This window comes from Muscardinus avellanarius (genome assembly GCF_963383645.1).
Source record: "Muscardinus avellanarius genome assembly, chromosome: 3".
Lineage (NCBI taxonomy): Eukaryota > Metazoa > Chordata > Mammalia > Rodentia > Gliridae > Muscardinus > Muscardinus avellanarius.
In genome coordinates this window covers 151,372,056-151,394,391 of record NC_137788.1, presented here as the reverse complement: position 1 = coordinate 151,394,391, position 22,336 = coordinate 151,372,056, and the positions used below count along the sequence as shown (strand labels likewise).

The window sequence follows — 22,336 nt, the reverse complement described above, 5'->3', positions numbered from 1 at the left end:
CAATTGTTTTAAAATAGACATAACCTAAAATTTACCATTTTGACCACTTTTAGGCGGACGGTTCAGCAGTCCTAAATGCGTTTACAGAGTTGTGTAATCATGACCACCAGGCATGTTCAGAGCTTTGTCGCCTCCCAGACTAAAACTACCTGTAGACAGCGACACCCTGCTCCTCCCTCTCCCTACTCCTGGCAACCACCATTCTGGTTTCTCTCTGATTCTGACTGCTCAGTATTATATTTGGAAAATAATTCTAGAATTATTCTAGAAATAATTCTAGAATTTTCTGTGCCTTACAGAAACAGAATCGTTTGCTATTTGTCCTTGTGTGACCATCTCACTCCACTTATTATAATGCCTTTAGGTTCATCCACATTGAATTTTGTGCCAGTTTTCTTTTTTATTTATTTATTTATTTATTTATTTATTTATTTATTTTGGTGGTACTGGGGATTTTGGTGGTACTGGGGATGGAAGCCCTTCTACCTCCAGGCTACATTCCCAGACCTATTTTTTATATTTTATTTGGAAACAGGGTCTCTTAAACCAGCGAGGCTGGCTTCGAACCTGTGCGATCCTCCTGTCTTCGCCCCCCCCCCCCAAGTGTGGGGATTACAAGGGTGCACCACCACGTCCGGCCCAATTTTTTTTTTTTTTTGAGAATAAATAATATTCTTTTTTTGTGTGTGGTGCTGTAGATTGAACCCAGGGGCATCCTACCTGTGAGCTGCACTCGCAGACCAATTTTTATTATTTCTTTAGAAACGGGCTTTTGCTAAGTTGCTGAAATGCTCACTAAATTTCTAAGGCTGACTTTCAACCGGCAGTCCTCCTGTCTCAGCCTCCCAAGTACTGGGATTACGGCATGTGCCGCCACGCGCGGCTCAAGGATAAAGACATTCTCTTCTAAGTAGATGCCACATTTTGTTTACCCCTACATCTGTCAGTGTACATTTGGGCTGTTTTAATTGTGTGGCTGCTGGGATGATGATGCTATGAGCATTTCTTTACAGATATCTCTTTGCATCCCTGCTTTCAGTTGTTTGGACTGAAATTTTCCCAGAGTGAAATTGCTGAATCACAAGGTGATGGCTTACCTAATTGTTTAGAGGAACCGCCACACTTTTCACTCAAGAACAAGTGAAACTAGACACAGCCTATTTTCAAGCCTCCTTCTCCGTGTTTAACCTTTTACTAGACAGACTGGCATCTCGCCCTGCCCAGCCTGGTCAGCAGAGCGAGCCGCCCAGCTGGCCCTCGGGTTTCCTGCCTTTTGTGAACCTTCAGTCCTCTCCCCTCCCTGCGGCGGCCTCTGCATTGGTACCAGCTCTCCAGTGTACATCGTTTTCTGTGTTTCCCAGTCGAGGCGCACGCTGCCTGGACCAGGTCAGACCCGTCCTCGCTGGTCTTCGCCTTCCGAATATCACTGTACTTCGCCACACTTCATTTTCACCTCCAGAATTCTAGAATTATTTTCCAAATATAATACTGATGCCTTCACTTTCTTCCTTCTACGATTGGTGGGCGCCACTCTTGCTAAAAAATAAAGCCTAGCTCTATCGTAGCCACGTCTCCTGCTTCTTTTCCTTAGTATACACTTCTGGACACCACCAGCCCTATTTTATTTTATTATATTATTATTATTATTATTTTTTTTTTTTTTTTTTTTTGGTGGTACTGGGGTTCCTGGAAGCCCTTCTACCTCCGGGCTACACTCCCAGACCTATTTTATTTATTTGGAAAAAGGGTCTCCTAAGCCAGCGTGCACAGCTGGCTTCGAACCTGCGCGATCCTCCTGTCACCGCCTCCCAAGCACAGGGATTATAAGCGTGCACCACCACGCCCGGCTTATTTTATTATTTTGATACAGGGCCTCACTAAGTTGCTGAGGCTGGCCGCGGACATGCGATCCTCCAGTCTCGGCCTCCCAAGTGTAGGGATTACAAGCGTGCACCACCACGCCCAGCTCTGTCTTCCCCCTTGTGACGGAGGCTGTGCCACAGGAGGCTGTGAGCTTAGCCCAGCTCTGGAGTGTCTTGCTTGTGCTTTATTCACGTGGCTGGAACTCTGGGCCGTGTTGTCACGCAGTGCTCCTGCCTCGTGCTTCCAGTTCTATTGAGCTTTTCTCAAATCCCTGACGTGATTGTGTTTGCCAGGGGCTTTGTTCCCTCTATGGATTTCTGTTATTTGGGTACTCTCTTTCACGGTCAAGCCAGTCTGTACCAACCTACAGGCTGTGGTTTGCAGAGGCAGCTCACTGAGCCTGCTAACCCACACGCTCCCAGGTTTACGTGTACACACCTCTGTCATCTTGGGGTGTGGAGGCCAGGTAACCCATGGCATTTTATTTTTGTTTGTTTGTCCTCTGTGGTGCTGGGGGTGGAAGCTGGGGGCATTCTATCTCCAAGCTGTACCTCCCAGTCCTATATTTTTATTCTTTATTTTGAAACAGGGTCTCACTGAGTTGCAAAGGGCGTAAGTAGCTGAGGCTGTCCGCGAGCCCTGATCCTCCTGTCTCGGCCTCCCAAGTGCTGGGATTACAAGCGTGCATCACCATGCCCGGCAACCCATGGCATTTTAAATTAAAAACCATATTTATGCCGGGCGTAGTGGCGCACTCTTGTAATCCCCGCGCTTGGGAGGCAGAGACAGGATCACGCAGTTTCGAAGCCAGCCGCACTGGCTTAAGAGACCCTGTCCCCCCCCCCCCCCGCAAAAAAAAAAAACCACATTTATAACTGAAAGGTATACCTCTCAGATGTCTAAACTGTGGACCTGTGGTGCAGACGGCAGTCAGGACACGCTTTACTCATCCTACCTGTTTCTCTGCAGTGCCGAGTCTGCAGTGGTCCTCCATCACCGACTGGGCCACGCTGGAGCCGAGAGTGTGATACCTTGAGGAAGCCTTCTTGGGCTCGCTTCCCAGTCTTTCTCTAGTGTTTCTCTAGAAGGCCTGAGTCCCGGGACATTTACTATTTTTCAATACTGGTTTTACTTTAAAATTTTTTTTGTTTGTTTGTAGTACTAGGGATTGAACCCAAGAGCTTTCTAACTCCAAGCCACATTCCCAGCCTGATTTTTCATTCTTTTATTTTGAAATAGGGACTAAGTTGCAGAGGATCTCACTAAGAACCTGAGACTGGCGGCGAACCTGTGATCTTCCTGTCTCAGCCCCCCAAGTACTGGGATTAGAAGCGTGTGCCACCACACTTGGCCTTTGTTTGCTTTATTTTAATATATTTTATTTTCTAGATATTTTTATCTAAATTAAACAGTGGCATCGTCTTCCAGCAAATTGTTCCTAGAGTAGTATTAAATATTTTATTTTCTCGATATTTTTATCTAAATTAAACAGTCTCATCGTCTTCCAGCAAATTGTTCCTAGAATAGTATTAAATACACCTTGCCACACTTAACTCGGTATCGATATTAAAAATTGTCTAAACAATTATCGCTGACTCTGGAGCCAATTAAAGAAGAAGAGGAGTCACTTGAGGGGCAGGTGAACAGGGGGTGTGAGAAACCCCAGGTCCTCGCTGCGTGTAGACACCACCGAACTATTAGTAGTTTGGCCAAATTTTCCACCTTGTTTTTCCTCAGAATTGTGAGTGGATCTAGTTAAGGCAGTTGTAATCCTAAAGACTCTGGCTTTTAATTTTCTTCAGAATCACTGGGGATAACAAATTCCAAGATTGCTCGTTAGGCCTCCGCCATGAACCTCTCACAGTGCTCAGTGGGGACTCACGGAAGGAAAAACGGGCTTCTGTTCTCAAGAAGTGGGCTGTCTTTTGAGAAAAGCAACCGACGACGACAGTATAGTTGACACACAAGGACACTTCTCACATCACCAACCCTCGCTGAGTCTCTAAAATGGCAACGCAAGGACCTCCGGGTACAGAGCAGCGGTACAACATTTCCCAACATGTGGAGCCCTGGCTTCCATCCCCGACACTGTGATGCTGCTGCTGCTGGTGTTTATGATAACCCGCCTTCCCACAGGGCTGTAAAAAGGTCAGATCTGTGTGGTGGTACTTTATCAATGTTAAAGGACCAGGAATCTGTAAATATAAGTAAACATGGCCATCTTAATTCTGCTCTCACCTGCCCACCAGAAACCACACAATAGCCAAATTCAGTTACAACTTGTAATTTTTTAATCTTTTTTTTTTTTTCTCTGCAACATTTGGCACAATGGACATGCCTTCCCACTTAGGCCCTCTTCCTTAACTAAAGGAAAATGCTAATCTCCCAGAGCTCTCTGGCTTCTAGGGTGTGTGTGTGTGTGTGTGTGTGTGAGAGAGAGAGAGAGAGAGAGAGAGAGAGAGGGAGGGAGGGAGGGAGAGAGAGAGAGAGAGAGAATGAGAATGAATGGATATGAATGAGGGGAAAAGAATGAATATGAATTTCCTGGCCCCTGCCTCTCTGTGACATCTGCTGTCTGACCAAAGATGCCCGCAACACAGATCTCTCGTGTCCCACGGCACTCCCAGCCCTCTCTGCGTTAGATACAGGCAGGGCACATCGAACATGTCAACACACATGTCAGTGCCCCCAGTGTAAGATGCTGCAGAGAGCTTGCTGGCCTCACATTTTCAGATCTCTTATATAAACTCAGTTCTTTGAGGATGAGTTCACTTACTACTTCTTCTTCTAAGGCTTTGCATTGTTTGATACATAAAAGGTATTTATCATAGCTTTCCTTTTTTTAATAGAAGGACGGAAGCAAAACTGAGTGTGACGAACATCTTCATAGGATCTTCCTTCCTAGAACCTAACCAATAGATTAAAAATTGTCTGTTTTAAAAGAAAATCACAGTTGGAGCTAGATAGAAGGTCATACTTACTATGATGGCTACCAAAAAAAAAAAAAAACACAGATAAACAAAAGCAAATTCTGGCAGGGATGTGAAGAAATTGCCAAAGAATGAAGCCTCTTTGGAAAACAGCCCAGGAGTTTCTCAAGATTTGAACATATGCAATGCGTAGCCCAGCACTTCCAATCCTTGATATTGTACCCAAGAGCATCGAAAACATATGTCCCCACAAAAACGTGTGTACAGGTGTTCACAGCACGGTTAATCCCAGTGGGCAAGCAGTGAAAACAGAGCAGGGGCCCATCAGCCAAGGCATAATTCTATAAAATCGGAGCCAGCCTGGGCAGGGTTTTTATTTTTCTTGGGTAAAATACCCATAAGTGGGATATTGTACTGTATGTAAAGTGCTAGGCTGTTCTTCAAAGGGGCTGTACTATTTTGCATTCTCTCAGAAGTATTTTTGTTCAGGTTGAGACAGGAGGATCGTGGTTCGTGGACAGCATCAGCTACTACTTACGGAGGTCCTTTGCAACTCAGTGAGACCCTATTTTAAAATAAAGTTCTGCAAAAATAAATAATAAATAAATAAAATAGATAAAATAAATAAATAATAAAAATAAATATAAATAAATAAAAAATAAAATAAAGTACTGCAAAACATCCTATTTTCGCATTGTTTCATGTGTTTAACATCTAGTTGGCTTTTATTATTCTTTACCTTTAGCTCTTCTATTGGACATGTACTTACTTGTATTTCTTACGACTTCTTCATTTTCCTGTTAAGTAACAATTTTAGATATTTTTTTCCTGCCCTTATTTGCCATTTCTATATCTTTTTTATGTTTATTCATGTCCTTCACCCCTTTAAACATATTTTGCAATGTAAGAGGAGTTTTTAAATTTTTTTATTTTAATGTTCTGGTTAGAGACCTTTAGTAGATGGATGTTGTATCAACATTTTCTTCCTATCTGGTTTATATTTTCATTTATCTTAATGATTTTTGAGGAGCAAGTTCGTAATGATTTTGATATAGATGAATTTGTCTGATTTTTTCAGGCTGCTTTATATGGACTGTCTACTAAATTTTTGTCTAACTCAAAATATTCTATGTTTTCTTTGGAAGTTTCATATCATTTGCCCTAATGTTTTTGTACGTGATCAGTTTTGAGTTCATTTTTATGGGTGGTATAAGGTTTGGCAGTTGGGAGGATTTTGTGTGTATTTGTTTACGTATGCCAATCCAGTTGTTGGATGCGATTTGTGCATAAGACTACTCTTGCCCCGTCGAAACGCCTTGACATCTTTATCAAAGTCAATGAACCTCTGTATATGTGGATTCTCTGTTCTTCTCCATTGGCAGGTCAGTGTCTTTATAGCAGCACCACACTGGTTTGATTAATGTAGCTCTTATGTTAAGGCTTGAAATCTTATATTGCTTTGTGGGAGAATTAACAACAAGTATGGATTTTCTAACCTAGAAGCATTACTTCTCTCTGTATTATTATTATTATTATTATTATTATTATTATTATCATTATTATTATTATTTTGCAGTACTGGGGATTGAACCCAGGGCATTCCAACTCTAAGCTACATCCCCAACCCTATTTTTTATTCTTTATTTTCAAATAGGGTCTCTCTAAGTTGCAGAGGGCCTCACTAAGTAGCTGAGGCTGACCAGGATCCTTTCTCAACCGTTCTAGAGCACATGTCTTGCTCATGTTCTCTTAAAATTACCCTTATTTAACATTTCATGATGCTACTGTAAAGCTTTTACTTTCAATTTTAATTTTAAATGGCTCATTGCTAGTATGCAGACCTAGTATTCATTTGGGAGTGGGGGGTATGGACTCTGACTTTGGGATCCTTCTCAAATTATTTATTCCTGTAGCATCTTTGTAGATCCTCCCAAGGGAGGATTTTTCTACGTAGATAATCACACCATCTGTGAATAAAGTTTTATATTTTCCTCCCCAGGTGTGTGAGTTTTCTCTTTCTACACTGAGCAGACCCTCCGGGATGATGTTGAGTTAGATGTGACAAGAGCCAGCGTCTGTGTCTTGTTTCTTATCTCAGATGGAGACATTGACTCTCTTCACCATTCACGTGGTGTCGTGAGATTTTAGCAGATATTCTGTAGAAGGTGGAAATTTCCTTTCTGTTCCTAATGCTTTATCATGAATATAGGTTAAATTTTACCAAGTTCTTTTTATGTATGGATAACCATTAGTTAGCAAATTGGAGGCCTACATTGTTATTTTTGAATGCTAACCTAACCTTATATTCTTGCGATTAACCTACTGCCTCACAACGTATTAATCTTCCTATATCACTTTATTTGATGTACGCAAAATTTTGTTCAGGAATTTTGTATTTACGTTCCCGAGTAATATCGAAGCATCGATCCACGTTTCTCTTACATCTTTCTCTGAGTGCTGTGTCGGGGATGCTGGGCTCATGACGCAAACTGTGCACTGTAGCCTTCTCTTGTACTTGTTATGACAGGTCTTAGAGAATTTGTACTTTTCTCCCCTTAAATGTTTGGTAGTTTGGTGGGACTCACTACTGCAGCTATTGGGACCTGGAATATTTCTTGTAGGAAAGTGTTTAAACTATGAATTTAAACTATGAAGAAGACTATTAAAGTTACCTATGTCTGCTCAAGTGAATTTTGGTGTCTGATGTAGTTTCATGAGATGTTTCCATTTCATCTAATTTGATGATTTTTTTTTACAGTAAAGCTTATAATATTTCATTACTATCTTTTCAGTATATATAGGGTTTTTCTGTTTTGTATCTCATTGACTTCTCTGTTTTTCTTTATCCTACTTGTTTGGGGTTAATTTCTCTTTCTAGTTTCTTAAGAGGAAAGCTTAGATTACTGATTAGAGACTCTTCTAACACAGGTGCTTAATGCTCTGGACCTTGTTCTAAGCACTGCTTTAGTTGTTCCCACCAATTTCTATACGTAGCATTTAAACTTATATTCGATTCACAATATTTTCGGTTTTTTTCTTAATTTTTTTTGATCCATGGGGTATTTGGAAAAGTTTCTTTTTTAAACTTCTGAGATGTTTGGGGTTTCCCCAGGTGCTTTTTGTTTTCTGATTTGATGCTTTTTTCTCTAGAGTATGATTTGAGAATACTTTGAGGATTTGTAGGTTTTATTCATCTTGATTTGCTTTATGCCATACAATTATAAATATTCTGTATGCACTTGAAAATAATGTGCATTTAGTTCCACGTTGGGTAGAGAGTTTTGTATGTGTAGGCTAATCAAATGACTTAATATCTAATTTTTTCTATATCTTTGCCGGTATTGTGTCTGCTTGTTTTATCAATTATTGAGAGAGGAGTGTTGAAATATTTAATGGTAATTTTGAAAGTTATATTAAAGTTAATGAAAGTAGAGGGTTAAAGCCGGGTGTGGTGGCGCACGCTTGTAATCTCTGTGCTTGAGAGGCTGAGACAGGAGGATCGCACAGGCTTGAAGTCAGCCTCAGCTGGCTTAAGAGACCCTGTTTCCAAATAAAATATAAAATAGGTCTGGGAATGTAGCCTGGAGGTAGAAGGACCCTGGGTTCCATCCCCCGTAGCACCCCCCAAAAATAAATAAAAGTAGAGGGTTATGATGTAAGGTGACTGGGAATTGCAAAGGCTAAGTTTTGTAAAAATACTTAGTTTGGGGGAAGCTGATATATTTGCTCTTTAGAATCACACAATTTTGAATTCCCATGCTATCTCTGTTCTTTAGTGCCTTAGCAACCTCTCTGAGCTCATAATATTTTTATTTTCGTGGTCCTGGGAATTGAACCTTGTACCTCCAAGTTACACTCCCAGCCCTTTTTAGTTTTTATTTGGCAATGGTCTCGCTTGGTTGCTGAGAATCTCACTATATTGCCGAGGCTGTACTCGAACCTGCGATCTTCCAGTCTCAGCATCCCAAGTACTAGGATTACAGAAACGTACCACCACACCCAACTTCATTCTTTCTTTGGATGAAAAAAAGCAAACACAAACTCCTTGTAACTACTGTGATGATTCCACAAGATGATACCTATATAACCTGAACACCATACCTGGTGTATAGTTATTCTTAAATTAGAGACTGGTTAGCGAGGCCCTTCGCAACTCGGTGAGACCCTGATTCAAAACCTAAAAAAAGAGAGAGAGAGAGACTAAAAAATAGGGCCGGGGGTGTAGCTCAGAGGTACAGTACCCCTGGGTTCCATCCCCAGTACTGCCCAAAAAAAAAAAGGAATTATTTTGTATTCTAAAGATATTTGTATATTTTTCAACTTGTAAAACAGGACTTCACGTACACATATGTTTTTAATGCTTGGTCATCACGTACACATATGTTTTTAATGCTTGGTCATCTTTGTGTGTCAGCTGTTGCTATTTCATCCTTGTCCTCGTGGCCTCCCCTCGTGTACCTCTTTCCCTGCTGCCTTTGCATGCCGCCTCTATGGCTTCTTCATCGAGGCTCGAGTGAATATTGTCTTGGTTGTACTGAGAAGGTTTTGTCTTTTTCCTTGACATAATTCTGCCAACCTCGCAATAAAGAAAGAAGGAGTAGTATTTGCACAGTAGATAAATTTTCTGCAGCTACGAAATTTTCCCTCCTTACTTCACTGTCTGAAACAAACTGTTTTTTCTTTTCTAGATAAACCGAGAAAGCTGGTGTACAATAGAGCCATGCCCCGGTGCGGCGTCCCTTCTGGCTTCCAAGCAGGGCCCAGGTGAGCCGAGACTTTCCATTGCCTATTTGCTTGAATAACTGCATCTGAAATGTCCGTTTTCCTGGAGCCAGAGTCCCACTCGAATAGCCATCATTTGATGTAGAGCTCTCCCCCTCCTTCACCTGTTTATGCAGGAGGGAAGGAATGCAGGTGATTTGAGCTTGCAGAGTCTGATAAAGTTATAAACATATATTATTAGGGCCCAACCCTGTGATTTATGATTTTTAGTTGCACAATGGAATTTTTGGGGCGAGCAGACTTTATAAAAGAAATATACTGCTAGCCGGGCATGGCGGTGCACATTTGGAATTCCCGTGCATGCGAGGCTGAGACAGGAGGATCGTGGTTCACAGCCAGCCCCAGCTACTTAGTGAGGCCTTCCGCAACTTAGTGAGACTCTGTTTCAAAATAAAGAATAAAATAATAATAATAGGTCTAGGGGTGGTACGGCTTGGAGGTAGAAGGCTCCCGGGGTTCCAGCCAGCGATTCTGGTTCTTCTGTGCTGGGCAGGGCGTGGGCTTCGGGATCTTCCTTCGCTCCTTTGCTTATCCTCCTGGAGAGCCAACGTGAGAAGCATCACTCTGTGGGATTATAAGAAATTGTGTCTCTTCCTTAAGCACCTAGGAGGTATTAGTAACAATTGGAGGTGAAGTGCTTTGGGTACTTTACTTATTAATGACACGACGCGTGGCCTGTGGCTTTAGGGTTCCCAGCATTTGGTCCAGACTCACTCTCTGAGACTGGCATTAGGTGTGTTCCCGATGTCTGTGTTCTCCATGGTCTGAAATTGTTACTGACTTGCCTCGCTGGAGGCTGTCCTGTGCCTGACATGGTGGGTTAGTTGTCTGTTCATTGGCAGTACTTGCAGCTGCTAAATGAATCCTGTTAAGTGAACGCATTCTGAGTTTGGTATTTTTTTTTCCCCTCCTCCTTTACAGTACTGGAGACGGAACCCAGGGGCATTCTACCTCCAAGCTACACCCCCAGCCCAATTTTTTATTCTGTACTGTGAAACAGGGTAGCTGAGGCTGGCCATGAACCGCGATCCTTCTGTCTCAGCCTCCCAAATGCTGGAATTACAAGAGTGTATCACCTTGCCCAGCTGGGTTTGGTGTTTTTAGGGTGGTTATTTTTAAACTTCAACATGACAAAAATCTGAGGTCTGAACTAGGCTTCTGACCTTCAGAACTGAGATTCTTATTTTAGAAAATTTTTTTGTGTGTGAATCCCAGGCATATACTTTGTCTGGCAGGTTTCTTTCTTTTACTTTAATAAACACTTTCTCAGCTGGGCATGGCGGCACATGCTGGCAATCCCAGTACTTGGGAGGCTGAGACAGGAGGATCACAGGTTTGAAGTCAGCCTCAGCTACTTAGCGAGGCCTTCTGCAACTTAAACCCTGTTTTTAAATAAGAAATAAAATAGGATTGGGGGTATAACTTGGAGGTAGAATCCCTCTGGGTTCCATCCTCGGTACCAAAATAACTTAAAGTATCAACACTTTCTCATGAGAGCCATAGAGTTAAACCAAATGAGATCAAATCGTTTAAAAGCAGGGCAATCTTTCTAGATCCTTGAGTTGTGCCAATAGGGTCTGAACTTGGTGATTCTGAGTCCTTCTTATGTGGGCACTCCATGCAATAAACTTTCCTCTTAATACTGCCTTCATGGTGTCCCAGAGACTTTGGTAAGTTGTGTCTCTGTTTTCGTTTATTTCCAAAAATTTCTTTACTTCTTCCCTAATTTCTGCCCTTACCCACTCATCAGTCAGTAGTGTATCGTCCAGTCTCCACGTATTTGCATAGTTTCTTTTGAGTTTCCTGTTGTTGATTTCTACTTTAATTCCATTATGGTCTGAAAAGATGCAAGGAATTATATTACATCTTTTGATTTGCTGGTGCTTTCTTTGCGTACCAGGATGTGATCTATTTTGGAGAAGGTTCCACGGGCTGCTGAGAAGAATGTGTGTTCTGTAGTTTCTGGATGAAATGTTCTGTATATGTCTATTAGGTCCATTTGGTTTATAGTTTTCTTTAGTTCTGAAGAGTCAACTTTTGCCTTGAAGATCGATCCAGTGGTGTGAGAGGCGTATTTGTGTTTGGGTCTATTTGAGATCTGATGTCCTGAAGGGTTTGTTTTACAAACGTGGCTGCATTCACATTTGGAGCATAAACGTTTACTATCATCATATCATCTTGGTGTATTGTTTTGTAAGAAGATGGAAAGGGCTGGAAAGCATTATGTTAAGTGAGATCAGCCAAACACAGAAAGAGAAGGGACATATGTTTCCTCTAATATGCCCAAACGAGTGAGCACTGGGGATACTAGAGGGACTCCAGATAAAGGAAGGGAAATCTCAGCAAAGTTTGAATGGAAAACTAAGAGAGGAAGGAGGCTGAACTTGATTGATGAGGGGCTATTTCCAAATAGGTGTAAAAGTACGAATATAGCAAGGTTAGCCTGGGTATTAAGTATCGGGAGGGGGGAAGGGAAACGGGGGGGGGCACCAAATACAGATTAAATGTATAATATTTACTTTCAATAAAATAAATTTAAAAAAATAAAAAATAAAAGCAGGGCATGGTCGTAAATGCTTGCACTCCTAGTGCTTGAGAGGCTAAGACAAGAGGATTCAGGTTTGAGGCCATCCTTTGCAATTTATTGAGGCCATGTTTAGAAACAAAGAAGGGCTGGGAATGTATCTTGGAGTTAGAATGCATATGGGCTCAGTCCCCCAGTACTAAAACAAGATGAAAATACCCTTTAAAATCACTTTGCAGCTGGGCGTGGTGGCGCACGCTTGTAATCCCCGTGCTTGGGAGGCGGAGACAGGAGGATCGCACGGGTTCAAAGCCAGCCTCAGCTACTGAGTGAGGCTCTCAGCAACTTAGTGAGACCCTGTTTCCAAATAAAATAGAAAATAGGTCTGGGAGTATAGCCCGGAGGTAGAAAGCCTCTGGGTTCTACCTCCAGTACCACCAAAAAAAAAAAAAAAATCACTTTGCATACTTTAATACTAGAAAAATACAAAATAAGACCATCATGAGCCTGGTTCGAAGCCCAGTGTCTGTTGCTGAGTTGCCTTCCTACCCTCTTCCAACTCTAATTTGTTAGGACATGCAATGATTTGTGGCTTGAAGACAAGGATCCCTTCTGAGGATGGTGTCATTAGGTGATCTCACTGCTGTGCAGACATCAGACTTGGCAAACCTAGATGGGGGAGATGGAGGAGCCTGCTGCCCAGCTGGGCTGTATGGTAGATATTGTCATATCACGGGCTGCCCATCACGGACTGAAACATTGCTCTGTGGTGCCTGACTTTGTCATTTTAAACCTCAATAACTAGGTAGTATTTTTAAAAATACATGATCAGCTTGCTCTTTTATGTGTGTGGTACTGGGGATTGAACCCGAGGGTGTTTTACCTCTGAGCTAAATAGGACTGATAAGATCCTATCACCAATAAATAGTAAATAATAATAAATAAATAAATAATTTATTAAAACAATAAATGGTAAATAATAATAAATAAATAATAAATAAGATCACCAGTCCTATTTTATTTTTATTTGAAAACAGTGTCTTGCTGGGTTGCTCAGATTCTTGCTGATGGCTGAGGCTGGCCTCAAACACGAGATCTTCCTGTCTCAGCCTCACACATACGTAGATAACAGGGATGCGCCCCCCCAGACCTAGCGATCTGCCAGCTTTTCAAAGGACAAATGGCTCAGATGTACATGAGATACAAAACAAGATGTGCTCCTGCCGGCCCCGCCTTCAGGTTACTGTCATCCAAACATTCAAAGGATCTCACATTAATCCGGCCATATCTGTGCACACTTGAGGTCTTAGTACTTAGGAGGCTGAGGCAGGAGGATCACAAGTTTGAGGCCAGCCTAGGCAACTTAGGGAGGCACTATTTCAAAAATCTAACAAAATAAATAAAAATGGCTGGGAAGTATAGCTCAGTGGTTAAGCAGCTTGGATTCAATCCCCAGTACCACAGAGACTCAAAAAATGAAAGATTAATGAAGTCTGAACTTCGTTAGGTATGCATATCACACACCTGCTGGGTGCTGAGGACTAGCGTTCTGGTTACTACATGTATAAATTATTTCTGTCACATGGGGAGATACTCGTCATTCCATTTCACTGGACCAGAAGTGGAGACCTAGAAGGATTAAGTTACTTTCTGCCTGGAATCTTTGTTCTAATACGTAGTCAGACCTGGATTTATTTATTTATTTATTTATTTATTTATTTATTTATTTATTTATTTATTTTTGGTGGCACTGGGGTGGAACCCAGAGGCCTCCTACCTCCGGGCTATACTCCCAGACCTAGTTTCTATTTTATTTGGAAACAGGGTCTCACTAAGTTGCTGAGAGCCTCACCAAGTAGCTGAGGCTGGCTTCGAACCCGTGTGATCCTCCTGTCTCAGCCTCCCAAGCGCGGGGATTACAAGCGTGCGCCACCACGCCCGGCCTCAGACGTGGATTTAAACCGTGCTATCTGACTCTAAAATCGGTGCTCTTGGCTCCTGTGTACATTTTGATATGTTGCCCACGTTTTCCACTAGGAAGGGGGATGTAGGAAGAAAGGAAAGATTTCATTAATTTTGAAAATTCAGGGGCACGAACGACAGAGGTACAGATTAGCTCTGCCCTGACGAACCCCCCATCCACGGGGGCTCCCCCCACCCTTCCCGCTCCCTCCCCACCCCAGCGACCAGCAGGACCTCACACAGTGAACTCCTCTTAGCCCAGACATGGCGTGCAGCCCCTTGTGCTGGCTTGGATTTATTTGGGGAGGGGGCTTCCTCCCGAGGCTGACTCTGGATCTGCCTGTGGATTTACCATTAGAAGCCCTGGAGCCGGGTTGTTTTCCAGTCTGGAATCGGCCGTGGTCTGTTTGACTGCCAGCTGGACGCTGGCGGCGCAGCCTGGTTGCTGTGACAGCCCTTTCTTTCCTTGGCCAGCCCTCTCTTTCCCCTCAACCACAGTGTGGAGTTTTTCATTTTTCCAAGTGAGAAAAGGGGAAGGAATTGGAAGATCACCAACTCCACCTAAGTTAATCATATGCTCTATGGGGGAAGAATGACTCCAGAAAACCCACACTGCCCCGTGCCTTAGAGGCTGGCCTCTTCCCACTGAATTAACACAGCTGAAACAGTCTAAGAGGAGTTTTCTTTTAACTAAAACTTTTTTCAGATGAATCCATACCCCTGCCTCGCTTCCTGTGACATTCTTTTTCTTTTCTCTCTCTCTCTCTCTCTCTCTCTCTCTCTCTTCAGGTCTGGGGATGGAACCCAGGGGCATTCTACCTCCAAGCTACACCCCCTGCCCTTTTTTTATTTTTTTGTGGTGGTACTGGGGTTCCTGGAAACCCTTCTACCTCCAGGCTACACTCTCAGACCTTTTTTATATTTTTATTTGGAAACAGGGTCTCACTGAGTTGCAGAGGGCCTCACTAAGTAACTGAGGCTGTCCGCGAACCGCCATCCTCCCGTCTCAGCCTCCCAAATGCTGAGATTACAAGCGTGCGCCACCACGCCCGGCCTCTGTGGCATTCTTTCTATAATTCTGTACCTATACCAACTCAATTACTTCTTCCTCAAAGCTTACCTGCATGGTCCAGAGTAAAAAAAAAAAATATTGATATGAACTATTAATTATTAATATAGATATTTCTTCCCATTATCTCTGTCTCCTCCCTACCCACAACACACATACACACATATACACCATCGTTGAAGTATAGAATCTAAGAATCAAAAGAAGTGTAGGAGTTATCTGGTTCATCCATACGTCTCCATCTATGGAGACATCTTTTCTGTTATTCTATTAGGTCTTTTTTTTTCCTGGTACTAGGGGTTGGACCAGAGATATCCTCCCTCCAAGCTACAACTCCCAGCTCTTTTTATTTTACAACAAGATCTTGTTAAATTGCTGTTGGCCTGCGATTCTCCTGTCCAAGTACTTGGATTACAGGCATGGCCACCACGCCCAGCTTCTTTTCTGTAGTATCTCGACATAGGCTCTGTTCCATCCCTCCTGGTGAAGTAGCTTTATTACTTTATGAAGCTGCCCCAAAGCCCAGGTGACAGTGACCTTCTGCAGCTCACACTAAGTTGAGTGGTCATTGTTCTGCCCCTGGGAGAGCCCAGCGTGAAGCTGCTACTGTCCTTAGGCACAATTTCTTCAAGCTTCTCCACAAGCTAAATGCATTTCATGTTTCCATTAGAGCGAGCTCCTTTCCACGGACACATTTTGTTTATCAGGGTGCTAATTTAGATAGAACAGTCCTGTCTGGTGTGGTGCGGATAGCACGAGTGACTGGACCGTCTGTAAGGATTCTGGTACCTGCCTTGTTTTGCCATCACCTTATATTTTCAGCTTCTCCTGAATTTGCTTTCCACCAACAACTTCGGGATAGAGTTGTCCTGAGACTCTGGGTCGCCGGGTTTTCTGCTGTCCCGAGTCACTGTGTGTCGCCTGCAGATTTGATAGAGTGTGCTTCTGTGTCCGTCCACTTAGCACATTAAAACACTCATTAGCATGAGAAGCATTGACGCTATCTTCAGAACTCCTTCAAGGAGGCCAGTACTTCCTGCTAAGTACTCTTCATGCTCTTGGTTTCACCATCCAAAACTGTCTGGTCCTGTGATCCTTTTGTTTACAACGTAAATAGGAGAGAATAGGTTAAAGCGTTTGCTAATTTCAAGATACTAAGGCTTGAGGATTCTTCCTCAGACCAGGGTAATAGTTCTGCCAGGAAAGTCTCCCCATATAGCCAGTCCCCATCCTACGCATTGAACTGAAAACAAATCCTAGAGTTTGCATTTCTCTATTTTAGTGCTTTATTTTCCCACTTAAAAATAAGGTATTCAAGGGCAGGATAGTTAAGCTTCGCTACTGAGTAGAACCCATAAGTTTAATACTGATCTGCCTAATGCTGATAGGCCTGTTAAGATGACCTTCTTTGCCCTCCCCCATTTTTTCTTGTACTGGAGTTTGAACCCAGAAAGCATTTTACCTCCAAGTTACATCCCTAGCCCTATTTTATGGTTTATCTGGAAACAGAGTCTCACTAAGTTGCTGAGAGCCTCACTGACCTGCTGAGGCGGGCAGCGAACCTCTGATCCTCCTGTTTCGGCCTCCCAAGCACGGATTACGAGGCTGGCACTGCCGGGCCCGAGTCTCTTTCTGTTTATACCACTATTTTGAAAAGATAAGTTTCCAGAAAGAACTTGTCTACAGACTCTTATCAAATAATTTCTTAGTCATGAAAATTAAATCTTGATGGAAAAAGAAAATAGTTCTACTACTACCAGCCAGAGAACATTAGCATCTAGGTAGGATATGGTTCTAAGTCATCGTATTCTTCTGCCGTACATAAACACGGCAAACTTAGGAATGGCCTCTAGTAACTGTGCCCAGCTGAGCTGCAGTACAGAGCTGAGCGCTCCTCGGTTGACTGTGTTCCTCTAGCCTCTCCATCTCTGACAGGAAAGAAGGAAGGGGACCAATGTGGTGGCTCTCCAGCCTCAGCAACTTAGCAAAGCGCTCTGTGACTTAGTGAGGCCCTGTTTCCAAATAAAAAATAATATAGGGCTGAGGGTGTAGCTCAGACAGAATACCCCTGGGCTCCATCTGAAATGTCCCCCCCCCCAAAAAAAAGAAGATGGATAGGCAAGAAAGAAAAATGCTAGTTACTGTAATCCCAGCATTTGGGAGGCTGAGATAGGAGGATCGCAGTTTTCGGACAGCCTCAGCTCCTTAGTGAGGTCCTTTGCAACTCAGTGAGACCCGGTTTCAAAATAAAGAATAAAAAATAGGGCAGGGGGTATGGCTCGGAGGTAGAATACCCCTGGGTTCCATCCCCAGTACCACAAAAACAATAAAAAATAAAAGAAAGAAAAGAGAAAAGAAAGTGGTTTTTCTTTTTTTGTAGTACTAGGAATAGACTCCAGGGCATTCTACCTCCAAGCTATACCCCTAGTCTTGTTAAGTCTTTATTTTGAAACAGGGTTTCACTTAAGTTTTGAAGGGCCTCACTAGGTAGAGGTGAGGTTGTTCACAAGCCGCGGTCCTCCTGTCTCAGCCTCCCAAGCACTGGGATTACAAGCGTGCGCCACCACGCCCGGCTGAAAGTGATTTTTTTAAAGTGCTGCTTATTGGGTGCTGTGTGCGTGTATGCCTCCAACATCTTGTACCCCAGTAAGATGTATAAATACAATGTACCGATAAGAATTTTAGAAAGATACAGAGGGGAAAAAAATAAAGTGCCGATTGAATTTTCTGTTTCAGAATGTGAGAACTTCTTGGATGTTGGACTGAACCGAAAGTGCGGCTCAAAACAAGATGCGCTGCAGCGAGGATCCGGGAGCGATTCTGACCTCTTTCACTCACCCAGCGACGAAATGGACAGCATCATCTTCTCCAAGGTACGGCCCCTGCCTCGGGTTCCTGCCCAGGGATGCCCTCCTCGGCTCGCTTCACCGCCTCCTTTCGCCTGTGCCCGCGGCTCCCCTTAACATTGACTCCTGCTGGTCAGCTGTGTTCCAGCTAGCCCTCAAAGGCCTCACTTGCGATCAGAGAAGTGTAAACATTGGCTTTTGAAGGCTGGAATGCCAGATCGCCAGGGCTCCCCAAAAAAACATTGGCCAAATTAGTTTTCTGCAGAATTGTAGCTGTTGACCTACAAGTTTTGAAGCTTGCGTTGAAACTGAGAAGCCTGGACGTTCCCTTAAAATGAATTAAATCGGAGGAGAGTCAACACTCTTCCCCGGGCAGGAAGGGACTGCAGCTCAGACGGCCTGATGTCATGCGTATAAACTAACCATCGAGTCATTTCTGGTTAATGTGTTGAGGCCTGAGGCTCGCTGCCGAGCCCGGTGATATCACCCTTTTCATCCCCTGCTTAATTGAACTCCGTAGATTTCTGCGAGGGAATCCAAGCGTCCTTCCTGGGGAAAAGCCATCCGCATGAATCAGTTCGAGTTGCCATATAATTTTAATTTGAGGTTGTCTAAGGGAGGAGGGATGGAGGCACTTGCTGTCTTTTGCTTGGGTTTGTTTTTCCCTGTTTTTGACCCTATGAGGAATAAAGGGCTTCCCCGGGGCACAGGCAGCAGGGATAGCGCCCACTGAACGCCGCACGTGGTTTGCTAAATAGTGAAGGGGCGCAGGGTCGGCAGCATGGGGCAGCTGCGAAGACTGCTCTTTCTGGTTCTGAGATAGCTTGAGCAGCTGTGCTGGCAGGTGATTAGGTTATCCGAGATGGCACGATGATCCTGTGTTTAGAAGTCATACGATTGATCGGCGGCATAAAGTTCTGGAATTCTGGTCTGCAACACACTGAAGCCTCTGAATGGACCCTGTGTGCCCAGAGGTGCTCTGCCAGTGAGCTACATTTTCAGTTCTTTCTGTTTTTTATTTTGAAACAGGGTCTCACTAACTTAGCACACATTGGCCTCAAACCTCTAATCCTCCTGTCCCAGCCTCCCAAGTACTAGAATTATAGGTGTACGCCACCAGACTCCGCTCCTGTGTATCATTTTCTCTGTTTTTGTCCAGTGGCTCTTGTGTTCTGCTGTGGCCTGCCCTAGCCCCCGTCATCTGGTTCTTTTGTCTTTCTTTCCCAAGGTCCTTTGAAGGATTTATAGTGTTAATCAGGTTTTATGTCATTTTGTTTGTTTGTTGTTGTTTTGTTTTGTTTTTGCAGTATTGGGGATTGAACCCAGGCTCATTCTACCTTTGAGCTCCATCACCAGCCCTATCCTATTTTTTATTCTGTATTTTGAAACAGGGTTTCACTAAGTTGCAGAGGGCCTCGCTAAGTAGCTGAGGCTGGCTGCGAACCTGAGATCCTCCTGTCCCATTAGTTTTGTCCCGGCTTACTCATAGTATTTTGACCCAAGGGATTCTTTGAAGTAAAAAAAAAAAATCTTCACACACTGCAAAAATTGACCTTTCCCTGTTTCCCTGAAGTTATTTAGGAAGTGGAAAACTAATGTGTTCTTTTTAAATATCAGAATTTGGGTAATTTTCACTACCTTTGAGATTTTAATTCTAAGAACTTTTATTCCCCCCAGATTGTGAATTTACAGGTTTCTAAATACACTGCTTTTGTCTGAGATGAACACATTGGATTGTATCCCTGAAGTCCAGCTTTAAGATGGATATTAATAGTGACCATTAATAATGACCACAGCTGGGTCATGAACTCATGGAGGTTTGTTGAACATTTGTTTAGGCTTGAAAATCATAGCAGTAAATCTTTTTTTAAAAAACTGAATCGTCTTCGGCGAGGTATAGTGATGCATCTCTGTACTCCCAGTGCTAGGGAGGCTGAGACAAGAGGATTGCGGGCTCAGGGCAGCCTCAGCAACTTGGAGAAGACCCTGTCTCAAAATAAAAATAAGGCTAAGGGTGTGTAGCTCAGTGGTAGAACGCCCCGTTCAGTCTGCAGTGACACACACACACACACACACACACACACACACACACACACACACACAGAGTCTTCAGTAAGAAATGCTTGCTGGTACTATGCCAAAGTGGTTTGTGACCGAGAGAGGCTTTGCAGTAATTTTTTTTCTTTATTTTTTGTTTGTTAACATTAATAAAACCAAGTGCTTATTACTTGTGGAAGGAAAACAAGGGAGGCAAAGTGCTTACTATACACAAGATGCTGAAGGAATTATTTCTGTACTTGATATCATTTCATGTGCTCAGCCATCCTGAGACGCAGGTGGTTTTATACTCTTTTTACCCTGAGGGCGTAGAGGCTCTGATTGGTAAAGATGTTTCACCCAAATTACCGAGCAATTGAGTAACCGAATTGGGATTTACACCCGGGCCGGACTCTCTAATCCTTTCAGGCTTTCATGTGCTCTCGGTCTCCAAAACTGTGCTCTGAAGCCTGCGTTTATATAGAAGCGTAGCCCCGGTGGACAGGCCACCCACCGCTTCCTTAAAAGTCTTCCTCAGTGGCCCTCCACACGTGCTCTGTGCAACACAGGACGTTTTCATTTCTTCCCAGGGGCTAGCCCTCCCCTCCTCCGTCCTCTAAAAAAATAATCTGTGGGCAAGACATTGCGACATCCTTTTCTGTGAGCCATGAGCAGTGCATTAGGTCACTTCCTGCAGCCACTTGTGGCTGGGCTCGCAGCCTGGAGCGTGTGTCGTGAACTCTTACCCCCAGCCATGTCTTTTTCTACTCAGTGTGCCCCCCGTAAACGTGGCCCTTCAGTGAGTGTTAGGAGCTTTGTGTCCAGCCTTAAGACTTTGCTGGTTCTTCAGGCCTTTCTTTTACTTAGATCAGCAGCACACATTTCACATCTTGTTTTTAAAGTGAGGAGAAATCCTGGGATGCTTTTATGGCACCAGCTGAGAGGCAAGGTGTGATCATAAAACATATACATGAGCTAGGCTCTCCTGATGAGGCTAACATTCTTAGATAAAATATTGTACCTAAGTGCATTAAGTGCTCTGGTGTCTGGTAGATGTTTAAAGGCACATCGTGGAATACCTTGAGTGGCATAATAAATAATAATAAAAATTGGGTATATAAGCTAGTGGAAATTAAAGGACTCATATTTTGGCCTGATTCCTTCAGGCATAGTAATTACATATAAAGTATGTAGCAGTTTTTATATTTCTCTGTATATAAATAGTCTATATAATTTTATACTTCTTTATACACACATATATCTTATGTACATAGAGTCACTCTGGTTAAGAAAGCCAAACAGAAGCCGATCATGGTGATGCATGCCTGGAATCCCAGTATTTGGAAGAATGAGACAGGAGGATCTCAGGATTGAGGCCAGCCTCAGCAACTTAGGAAGATCCTGTCTCAGGAAATAAAGAGGGCTGGGGGTATAGCTCAGAGACAGAATGCCACTAGGTTCAGTCCCTAGTACCACCCAAAATTAAATAAATCACAGAAACATGTCGAAAAATCGAATTGTGCAGAGAGCACCACTCTGTCCACCTGCCAGATTCTACAATTAACTTTTATTGCATTGTTTTATTACCTGTGTTTCTATTTTTTTGTCTACCCGATGGTCTGCCTAAGGTCTTTTTGATGCATTTCAAAATAAGTTACAAATATGTCAGTATACTTCCCCTGTAAGTACTTAGAATTTGATTTTTCTCTGTAGTTGGCCTTCATTTGTTGGTAAAATTTACATACACTAAATGTGCAGTTGTAAGGGTTCAGTGATTCTTTTTTTTCTTTTTTTCTTTTCTTTTTTCTTTTCTTTTTTTTTTTTTTTTTTTTTTTTTTTTTTTTTTTTTTGGTGGTACTGGGGGTGGAACCCAGGGGCTATATATTTCATTTGGAAACAGGATCTCACTGAGTTGCTGAGAGCCTCACTAAGTAGCTGAGGCTGGCTTCGAACCCGTGCGATCCTCCTGTCTCAGCCTCCCCAGCGCGGGGATTACAAGCATGCGCCACCACGCCCGGCCCGTGACTCTTGATAAATGCATTTATTCACCTTTGTAACAGCCACATCAGGACATAGAGTTAACACCACTTTGGAAAGTTTCCCTTTGTCCCCTTCCCAGACAGTTTTCATTCAGACATTCCAGAGACAACCATTTTTCTCCCTATCATGTTAGTAAATAGGATCTAGTTAATATCATGTCTCAAGCAAATTCCTAGAAGTGGAATTGTCAGATTACCTAGTAGATGTGGGTTCGGTGTTATAGGAAGCTGACTTTGGCTGGCATGGTGATGCATGCCTGTGATCCCAGCAACTCAGGAGACCG

General features: G+C 43.1%; 1 protein-coding gene across 1 annotated transcript in view; it reads left to right on the top strand.

The window, feature by feature from the left end:
- Positions 1-22,336, top strand: part of AKAP13 (A-kinase anchoring protein 13) — a gene marked incomplete at both ends in the record, with an annotated part of 114,402 nt that overhangs the window by 8,946 nt on the left and 83,120 nt on the right. Inside the window, 2 exons of the mRNA XM_080692887.1 lie at positions 9,482-9,557; positions 17,867-18,003. Of these exons, the coding sequence (XP_080549013.1) occupies positions 9,482-9,557; positions 17,867-18,003 (213 nt within the window). The remainder of the gene's footprint in view (positions 1-9,481; positions 9,558-17,866; positions 18,004-22,336) is intronic.